Raw genomic sequence first — 11,372 nt, 5'->3', positions numbered from 1 at the left:
TCACTGCAACATGGTTTCAACTTCTCTACTTCATCGATTTGGTGGAATAAGCACATTATTATGAGGATCAACCCCTTACCTTAAGCTCTATGAATTAGTCTTATGCCCTCTTCAAAAAAGGAGTCTGTATTGTTGGAGATCTTTGGGATTTTCACACTATGAGTTGGTTGTCATGGTATGTTGTTAAAGACCAATTCAATTTAAGCCATAAATACAAAGTATTTCTAATTGTGTTGCAACCTCTAAATCCACTAGAATTGTCTATGAAATTGTCTACTCCTATCCACTACAACTTTTACAAAGACTGGTTATGGATGTCAAATGTCCTTTTCTATTATTTCCTTTAAAGGTTTATTTTTAGCTACTTCCAAAATTGCCATTAAGGTCTTGATTGAACTCCTAATGGAAATGCAAGTTCAATGAAAAATATTGGTCAAAACTATCTACTCAGATTTGGAAATCAAAAGCCAATGTACACACTCAATTATTTGTTTGGAAGATTTTACATTTCAAATTGCTCATTGCAGATGGGCTAAAATGTATGATGGTCTGACCAGTTGATTGCCCTTTCTGTCAAAGGCAAGAAAATATAAGGCATGTCTTATGGGGATGCCAATTTGTTCAAAAACAGCGGAACTTGGTTTTTAATGATTTGTCAGCCATCTTTGAACACAAATTAACTTCATGATATCAAATTTCCACAATCCATAGCTTAGTATATCTCGCAAATTAACTAAGAAAGAAGCCCTTCTTGGTGTGGGGTTACATGTTAATACTATTGGTGATGGGGTCAAACATGTTATTTTGTCCCATCTATGGAGATATATGTTTAAAGCCATTTTTAGTAACCTTAATTCTCACCAGGAAGATGATTTTCTATGGCTTTACTCAGCTATTATTGTCCAACTTTACTCTACTCTCTATTACAAGCAAAGGTTGAGAAGAATTCAAAGATTAACTTCCAAATTCAACAAATCAAACTTCAAGCTAAGCTACTACTCAACAAAAAGATTGCTTGAAGATTGGCACAGGGACTAAGGTCCTCTTTTGAAGATTGCTTGCTGTCTCATCGAGTCTTGCTAATATTATTGCCAATATATCAAATATTTATTGAATTTGTTGTCCCTCCTAGTCCTATTTTTGTCACGGTTGTCATTCTTCCTGGTCTTGCTCATTTCACTATCAGTGGTTCGACAAATCAGAATTGTATTGTCTTTGTTACAACTTCTTATGTCATTCCTGGCAGACCATCAAGCCAAAACTGTATCATCTATGTTATAGTATTAATGCTTATAAACATGTAACTGCTTTTCCTATGACTATTTGTAACTGTGATTCTCAGTTTTATGTTTGTAAACATGTTCTCATACAACTTTTGCATTCTTCCAATACACAAAAAAATAAAAAAATAAAATTAAAAATTAAAAATTAAAAAATTAAAAAAAAATCTTTCTATAAATCATTTTTTTATGTAACATAATTTAAAATGCTTAATAAGTTTATATATATAAATAATATATTACCCATAACGAGTAAAAAATAAGCTACATGATGGTAACTCCAAAACAATAAAATTGATTCACAACTCATCCCTTTACTAAGGGTAAAAGGCTTACTAACAAGTTCTCATGTGGTTATTTAATTAATTTTAATAGTGATTTTATAATTTTTATTTCTCTAAAATAATATATAAAAAATTAAAAAATAAATGTACAATCACATAACACATTTTTTTTCAATAATACTATAATTAATAGTTAAATCATAGTATTAGTGATTCTTGCCATCAAAGTTCAAACTTCTATTGAGGTATTATTGCTAAGTGTTTGTGATGTAGACAAGTCCTCCATATGTGGTCTCACAAATTCATAACTCCAATAAAAAATATTTGCCAAAAAAACTCATAACACAACACATTTTTTTTCAATAATACTATAATTGATAGTTAAATCATAGTATTAGTGATTCTTGCCAACAAAGTTCAAACACATTTTTTTTCAATAATACTATAATTGATAGTTAAATCATAGTATTAGTGATTCTTGCCACCAAAGTTCAAACTTCTATTGAGGTATTATTGCTAAGTGTTCATGATGTAGACGAGGTCCTCCATATGTGGTCTCACAAATTCATAACTCCAATAAAAAATATTTGCCAAAAAAACTTATAACACATTTTTTTCAATAATACTATAATGTTACAGTTAAATCATAGTATTAGTGACTTGCCACCAAAGTTCAAACTTTTATTGAGGTATTACTGCTGTGTGTTCATGTCGATGAGGTCCTCCATATGTGGTCTCACAAATTCGTTTACTCCAGTTAAAAATGAACACATTTTTTTCAATAATACTATAATGTGATAGTTAAATCATAGTATTAGTGACTTGCCACCAAAGTTCAAACTTTTATTGAGGTATTATTGCTAAGTGTTCATGTCGATGAGGTCCTCCATATGTGGTCTCACAAATTCATTTGCTCGAATAAAAAATGTTTGCCAAAATCACACTTCACACATTTCTTAATTTTGATTTTTAAACTATTAACATTTAGCGGTTCCTTCATTATAATGAAAGGATTTCAAATTATCTTTTGTGCTTGATTAAAAAAAAATTGTCAAAACATTTTTTCAATTAAAAATTAAACAATTTAACTAACCCTCAGAAAACTACCCCTAAGAGGTTTACACTCCAAAACCAACCATCAATTTTTATGTTAATTTTCTAAAAATGAAGAATAGCAATTGATTTTCTGTTATATATATATCACACTTTAAGGCTTGAAGAATTAGAAGATGTCCAAGATCCACGGGTCACAAATTTAATACTTTGCGTGCATGTATAGGTGATACTAATTGTTTTATATCATCCATGTGACCTGCACACATAATTTAATTGTTTTACTCAAGATTTTACAGTCAATCACAACAGACAAAAAAATGTGTTTAATACATGAACCGGAATGGCTTGGGGTTTAAGCAATAACACTTGTCAACTTTTTGTGCTTCATATTAAACTTGAGATCTTGACTTACAAAACAATCAAACTCGTAGTTGTACAAAACAAATTGTGAAAAACAAATTTGTAGTTGTACATAAATAAACCTCTTTAATGAGAATTGAGTGTTTGTTAAGATGTTTGGATAGGAAACAATCGTCAGTGATATATCCCAAAAAAAATCTCTGAATTACAAAAAACCAATAGCAGAAGAAAATCCTTACAAATTTGTGAATGCAACAAATGCCTAAGACTTGTGTAGGCCATATAACTACAAATATTTGAGACTTACAATTCAAACCTAGACCTCAGGCTCCCAAGTAATGGATCTATCACACACAAGAATTTTTGAAAAATGTAGCTACAAAGCATGAAAAAAAATTCACAACCATGGCTTATTTGTCATAACCCAAAAAAATCACTTCAAGAGGTCATCACAAGTGAGAACACAACTGCAATAACAGCATCCACTAGCTGCCTCCCTTGCATGGATCACAAAAGCCAATAGTCTTGGGAATAAATTTTGAATATTCAATATATTCCTCAATTCTCCTTCTGAATTAGTCAGGGATCTCCACTGATACTGAATGTTCAGCCCAAAAGCATGGCAAGATAAGTCAAAAATCCACTAAGAATCATAATTACACCAGCCTTGACAGATGATGATCCGGATGTAGCATTCTGAGAATGCTTCTGTGGCCTGCACAATTTCCACAGACATTTTAACATATTAGTCCAAGGGGTGGTAATTGGGCCACTTATGAGAGTATGACCTAGGGTCAACTCCCCCCACCACAATGATGCTTCTAACCCTAGTGGACATGTGAGATTGTTACAAACATGGTGTACGAAACAAAAAAAGGATATTGACAGACATGACCACCAGCCATTTTTACAAGGAGAATGCTTACTTCTGCAAACGTGAGAGGGCACCACAGTACAGAGCATTATCAGGCAAGGGCACCTCGGTTTTGTTTGTAATCTCTGGATTCACTATCCTTACAAATACTTCCTGACCCAGATACCAGGTATCCAGATTTTCAACGCGGATGTTCCACATGCCCACATTATCTAAAGAGACTAAAATTGCTGTCCAGGCACCAGGAAAAACCTATTAAGCACACATTTGAAACGAGTCAGTGCGTAAAAAGATAGCGAACAACTCCTTTTTTCCATCAGAATGAGTTGATCCCTGCATTTTAATAAACCAAGAAAGATAAGATTGGTCCCTTCTTTTCAATGCACAGCAAGAGAATTTTTAATATACCTGTGTTGTGGAACGAGCAACTCCATCCCATTTATTGTAAGTTCCTCTGCTGTTCTCAGTCCACTCTCCATAGTCCATCCTGAAGCAAGCATTTTGTTAGATCGGTGAGAAACTTCCTGTGTCTTTGAAATGACTTTAAGAGTAAGGTTAACTTTTACCCGACAACAAAGAAAGCATAGCCATCCATATGATAGTTCTGAACAGAGGTGTCATTATTCTGGAAAATGATTTCCATGAATCCTCTATAGGTGCCGTTAATTACAGATGTGTCAATCTTTGGGGGTCGGTTCATTGGTCTCTCTGGAAAATCAAGCTTGAAGACTCCAGTTAGATTGAAGCGATCAGCAAGTTTGAGAGGAGTTGCAGGAGCATGGTAAGAAATCCCATTCAAAGTGCATCGCCGTTTCCCATCAATCATTACAGGTGGCATGTTCCTTAGCACATAGACCTGAGTGACATTTATTGATCCATATTTAAAAGAACCTTGTGGATTAGGCCTAGCAGCTCCAGCAGATACATTCCATCTGTTTAAAATGCATAACATGGTACATTGTTGACAAGCATCAGCAACATATCCTTTTGCTTTAGCTTTTTAAAAAACGTAAAAGTAATATTGGACAAGCTAAATAGATAACTACCTGACAGATCTTGCCTGGTTCATTGAGAAGTACTTATCATAGAAATCATTTGGAGCATCAGGAAGAGATCCAACTGCTTTACCCTTTGAGTTGGAATAGTGCAGAATAGCAACACCAGTTACATTGGCCCAAATGGTAGTATTAACAAAGCGAGCACTTGCCACCATATAGTAATCACTGCTTGCATTTTGGTCCATTGTCACCAAAAATGAGTATGACTGGCCGACATGGATATCCAAGTTTGTGTAATTTTGCTGTACTGTATAAGATCCTTCTGTCTCCACAAGCAGCATATTGTGATTCTGAATTCTGAAGTTCAATGAGGTTGAAATGCCAACATTATGTATCCTGAAGCGATAGGTTTTCCCTGTTTCCAAACAAATATTACTCAATCAATCTTTACAACATGAACTTCACTTTCATATTGCAGATGAAATATAGAAATTGTGTCCAGGATACAACTTACCAGGCTCCACATTCAATTGCTCAAAATCAATATCAGCAGGGACTGAATTATTGTATCGGTAGGGGCCCTTGCCATTAAATATCACAGCATCAGGCATTCCAAGGTCCTTGCCATCATCAAGGGCTTTCCGCAGATCCTATCAGTATATAAGAGAATAAGGCAATGTCCAATCTTTCAATTCTGACAACAAACAAAAATCTTGTAAATAGAAAACTCACCTTGTGACTCCTGGTGTACCAGTCACTAATTAGGACAGTAAAGTCTCCATCTGGAGTTCCAAAGGGAACAGGAATCACTGCTCTGGGGTTAACAATGAATCCTCCATACCCTCCCGCTGCTCTCTGAAAATCAAGGGAAGGGAAATAAAAGAAGCTACCAATCTGATCCTTGACCTGAAAGTCATACGTCCAGTTCCATCCTACAGGAATGGGACAATTGGTCCCAGATACACCGTCTTGCCAAGAATTTCTCCGCTGCTGAATACCATTCCTACAGAGCCACCCCAACAATTTTGTCTCAAACGAATCTATATCACGTGCAATAAATTTCCAGTAAGCAAAGCCTCTTACCAGGTGATGAGAAGTGGCTCATCCAAATTGTTCATGACATTCACTACAGCATGCCAATTAGTGGTCACATTAACAATGGGCCCAGGAAATTGTCCATTGATAGCAATCACCTGCAAATTTAAGAGGCGTTAATAATGCCTGCACTATTTCCTGACAATGTAAATTCAACTGCTCTTCAAGAAATGTAGTGCAGACTGATAGAATTCCACAATACATAGATGTACGGGATACATATGATAAGACCCCAACAGGAATGCATTGTTAAGAACAATGATTTTACATGCATAATGACACACCATAATTGGCAAGACAAAGGATAACTTGAATTCCACAATACATAGATGTACGGGATACATATAATAAGACCCCAACAGGAATGCATTGTTAAGAACAATGATTTTACATGCATAATGACACACCATAATTGGCAAGACAAAGGATAACTTGAATTCCACAATACATAGATGTACGGGATACATATAATAAGACCCCAACAGGAATGCATTGTTAAGAACAATGATTTTACATGCATAATGACACACCATAATTGGCAAGACAAAGGATAACTTTCGAATGAACTGGCATTGCATCATTTTGTTCTGAAGCTAATATGAGATCAAAAGCAATGTTTATTCTCTTTCAAAGGTATATAGACCATGGGCTAATCATGTTTACCTAATCCAATTTATTGCTGGCCAATACTTGAGAACTGCTTAAACAACTTTAGATAGATCATAGGATGATCATGTTTGCCTAAACTATTTTGTAACAGGACAGTACTTGAGAGCTGCTTAATTCCACTTGGGCTGGGCAAAAACAACCTTAAAGGTTCAATGATAGATTATGCCTTATCATCCAGGACTAATGACTTACAAAGAATGGATTACCCTTTATTCAGAAGGGAGATACCTCAAAGTTTCCAACTATTTCCTCAAAAAGCTTGGCAAGGTTACTGCTTATGATTGGACAAAAGAGTAAAATGACCTCAAAATCTGGAAAATTGCATTACACTGTTAGATTTTCGAATGTCCAAAGACTCATACTGGAGATACTTTATGCACTTCATTGCACCATAGATAGCAGGATAACAGGACGCAGGAGTTTCAAGGTGTTTTAATCTTATGATTTATCAGTTCAGAACGAAATTCATCCCTGCTATAGAGATATCTTCCACTACCAAACACTTTATATATGCTCTGGAAACAACAATCATGCTTGCATAGCAAACCAGCAAATGAATGATGTGATAAACAAAACCAAAACTTTACAAGACATGTTGAGACCAGGTTGACAAAACAAATGCCCTGCACTAATAAAACGGAAGGAATGCATCACCTTTTTTGTGTGGAACTTACACGTCTGCTCATCTATCCCTGAGTTTAGTTTATATGTGTAAGAATTAATAGCTGTTGGAAGCCAGCCTGCTTAAATTAGCAAGAGAAATGACAAATATTTCCTTCTCTAGCATCAACAAGCATTCTAAACAAAAAAAATACTTTTCAACAGTCTGAGCAATGATTGTCAAGCACAAAATGCATTCTTGTAGTTTACCAGATAAACTGGTTTGCTCCTAGAATACAGTAAGACTGGACATACAAATTATTCTAATAAAGCAGTGGCATGATTAGTATTGTGTACTGTAAACCGTTTTATTTAATTATTTAACCTTGAAGTTAAATAGTATCATCTGACTAGTGATTTGTAAGCAGATAGCTCACTGCTGAACCAAATTATGCTCGGTGCCTCTAAACCTAGAATAAATATTAAATAGGATAATGCAGATAGGATAAACTAAATTCTGGTTGAAATAGTATAGCTGTGTTAACTCAATACTGGAAGAAAAAGGCATGCAGTCATGCCCCTGGGGGTAGTGCCAAACAGTTGAGCACTTTGACTAGCATCTAGCACGCCTCAATTTTGAATCCTATCTAACTGCAATGCATGGAGCGGAGCTGCTGCGCGTTGCCCAGGTGTTACAGTGGCTTGCCTCATGCATCAAAGCATGTCATACATTGCTGCTCTGTGTCCCTGGTTACCAGAAACAAAAAAAAACTGGGTGTAACAGGACCGTGCATGTCAATAAGAGAAGCTTAGTTGGTAGATTTTTTGTTTAAACTTCTATAAAATGTTCAAAATATTTCATCAAATTTCATAAAAATATGTATCAGTAAATTGGTCAATAAAGTTTATGCAGCCATTAAAGTTCACACATCTCGGTTTCTGTAGCAGGCCAACCAAAAAGAGTGTCAGCTATCTTTCATGCAATATTTATAGGCAGAACTTGCATGCAGAAATCAGTAAGACATCTAATGAGCCTCATCAGAATATAAATAGTGCAAAACTCCTATAGTTGATGAAATACATTATTTAAAATAAGGGCTGTCTGCCTCAAGTATTACATTGACAAAGTGACTGATATTTTCATCCTAAAAACAAGTTTAACTATATCAGCTTCCAATGAACCTCTTCACTTGAATTAAAGCAGTAGTCCAAACAAAGTCCTTGAAAGGCATTTACTTGATAAACATTGAATGGACTGACTAGACAAATTGCAGGGAAAAGTGGTTCTAGTCGAGATCTAAGTAGCTTTATGTGATTTCGGAGGATGGCAGAGTCATTGATACAGAAAACTATTATTTTTGTTGAGGAAATTAGGTAAACGCTAAGTGCTATGAAGGTAACACAGGGTCAAATCTATAATGCGCCCACTCCCCTTTTGAGAATGACAGAGAAACAGCGGATCACAATAAAAAGGATGCCTAGAACAAAATCCAAAATCTTATGAACAACAATTGACTAGAAAAATGGCAAGGGTAACAAGGATGAAACCCAAAATCTCATGAGCAACAGTTGACGAAAAACGGCAGGGGGTGACAAGGATGGCCGCCACGAAACATAATATTAAACACACCAATTTTTTTGGCTGAGAAGCCACCTCCGAGTTTTATGTTAAAATACCTAAACCCGGGCTTGTCCAATGGTGACTTGCTTTACCAAAAGCAACCAACCACACACGGTAAGGCTTAAACCCTGATCATTATTATGGAGCTCATTCATTATACTGTTAGAGCATAATGTAGTTTAGATTTTGAGCTTTGGAGACCAACTGCAGGCCTTGCATTTTTAGTTTCTAGAAGTTAAAAATCAGTCCTAAGTGTATCATTGAGCTTCAGAAGATCCTTCTCAGGTGCATTAAATACTCTGTTTTGGATGAGAAGTCCAGGCAACATATTTAGCATCAAGGCTACAAAACCATTTAGAAGGGAGGTCTACTCTTATGAGACAGATACTTCAGCATCCAGTGATGTAATGGAGAGAATACAAATGATTTTTCGTTTGAGTTTAGCATGAAAGCACACACAATGCCACAAAAACTAAAAACTACCGTACCAAACCCCAGATCTCTATCTGGGTCACTACTACAAGGGGGTTACTACCGCAGTCAGATAGCCAGGAAGTCCAAAACAAGTGATAACCATATACAGACTCGTGACCAACCCATCAATCATTAAAATCCGACTAAACCTGATGAGACCTTAACCCACACAGGATAGAATATCCACAACTGCAACCAATGAACTGAAATGAGCAAAGCAACCTTGACCCACAAATACATTCCCAATACAAAACCACAGAAAATGAACATACGCCAGCGCAAATCCCAGGACCACTGCTCCAACAACTTGGGACATGATACTACACGGTTACAGCAATGAGGGGATGTTCCAAAAAGCTGGGAGCAAGGGGAAATCAGATTAGGAATGCTCCAAAAACTTGCGAAACTTCACAGTGGACTGTACTTCCACAGGGAGCAAGACACAACACAGAGCTGAAGAAACTGCAATTGAATACTATCAACCAAATAAACAAAGAATCCAATGTCACTTGATCTAAAATGCAGCAAGGGATTTTACCTGCTGTTTAACTCCGAAAGGAGCAGCTTCAGTGTACGACACATTCCAACTTATATACTGTATCGGATCTGCAGACAATGCCGGTTGCAGCACGAGCAAAACGCCCGCCACAAGCAGCAGCAGGCTCCTGCACTTCTCCATAAAGCTCTCTCTCCTCTCGGAAGCCCACCACCCCAAAACTGCAAAACCAACTCTGAAGCAGCTACCTCCGGAGACTGGAACCCGAGACCAGCCAATGAACCAACAAATAGCCCAAATAAGATAAACTCCCACACTACATTTCAATGGCAAAAACAGCAATGTCAGGCTGTAAGGCTTGTTTGCTTACAAATGAAAATAAGCTTCCTTTCCTGCCAACGAGAAAAAAACAGCTTTATTTGGATTGATGGGTGCCTTCATTTGCATGCCCCATTTTTCCTTTTTTTAATTCTGCTCCTCCATTCCTGCTGAGTTGTTCCTCCTCTCACAAACTGACCGCGTAAGACATCAAGCCCCTGGTCACATGGCTCCCCTCTCGGGAGCCACACCAGTTTCCCGCTACCTCTTCTGTCCGCTGTCTGTATCGCCTGCAAAGATTTCAACGGTCGGTTGGGTTGACTGAAAGTTACCGTTGGAGCCCCCTCATATGACCTTGGCTTTTGTCTTTGTGGGGCCCTTTTGCCAGCTCTTCCTCTTTAATATTATGTTTTTTATAGTAAAAAAAATAAAAGTGGGATAAGGATTTGGTAAGCCGCGTATAATACGCGTGGAAACATCGTTAAAGTGCGCACCACATGTCGCGGCCAGCGTGGGACCCGCCGCCCTTTTTCGCTGTTGTGGGGCCCGCCAAATTTCCACGCTTTTTTGTTTTACCGTCGACTCCGCCGGTGTTTTAATATTTTCTATTTTTGTTTTCTAATTTTGGGTAATGGAATTTTTTGGCTTCTTCATTTTTTTATATTGATTTTCAAACATTTCCTTTTCGGAAAACCCCCAATTAAGTGCCCCTCACGTTGCTTTTCTAAACCGTTACACACTGTCGAAGTTGACCCTTCTTATTATTAATTATTTAAATATTATACATAAATTAAATAGATGGCTTTTATAGAATAGTTTCAAGAAATGGAGACTGTAGTCTTTTTTTTTTTGGAGAGAAAATTGAACCTAGTAGTTAAGGTATTTAAATTTAAAAACTTTTTAATTGTTTTATTGAAAATATGGATTGTAAAGTATAGTATCCAATCTAAAAGTATTTTATGTTATTTAGAATTTATAAATATTTTATATTAATTTTATAGATGTTTAGTAGTATATAGTAATGTGTCAATTTGTTCCTAAATTTCATAGATGTTGAAAAGCATATAGTAATGTGTTAGTTTGTTCCTACTCTATGTAAAAGATACCTAATGTGCTAAAACAAGGTATACCCTAACTAATAAAATATGGAGTTATTTTTATTACAATAAGGTATACCCTAATGTGTTAGTTTGTTCCTACTCGATGCAAGATACCTAATGTGCTTCAAACAATGTCTACATACCCTA

The 11,372-nt window shown here is 36.2% G+C and overlaps 1 protein-coding gene across 1 annotated transcript; it reads right to left on the bottom strand.

Annotated features, from left to right (window-relative positions):
* Positions 1–3,163: 3,163 nt before the first annotated feature.
* LOC131037326 (monocopper oxidase-like protein SKU5) lies at positions 3,164–10,435 on the bottom strand. Its single transcript, XM_057969438.2, has 9 exons — positions 9,850–10,435; positions 5,936–6,045; positions 5,585–5,855; positions 5,367–5,502; positions 4,901–5,267; positions 4,421–4,786; positions 4,263–4,341; positions 3,907–4,106; positions 3,164–3,695 (listed from the first exon to the last, which is right to left on the bottom strand). The coding sequence occupies exons 1-9, from the start codon at positions 9,988–9,990 to the stop codon at positions 3,587–3,589; spliced, it is 1,779 nt and encodes a 592-aa protein (XP_057825421.2). The 5' UTR covers positions 9,991–10,435; the 3' UTR covers positions 3,164–3,586.
* Positions 10,436–11,372: the final 937 nt, after the last annotated feature.

The sequence above is a fragment of the Cryptomeria japonica genome, chromosome 3, assembly GCF_030272615.1.
Source record: "Cryptomeria japonica chromosome 3, Sugi_1.0, whole genome shotgun sequence".
Taxonomy (NCBI): Eukaryota; Viridiplantae; Streptophyta; class Pinopsida; order Cupressales; family Cupressaceae; genus Cryptomeria; species Cryptomeria japonica.
This window is presented reverse-complemented; position numbering and strand designations above follow the sequence as displayed.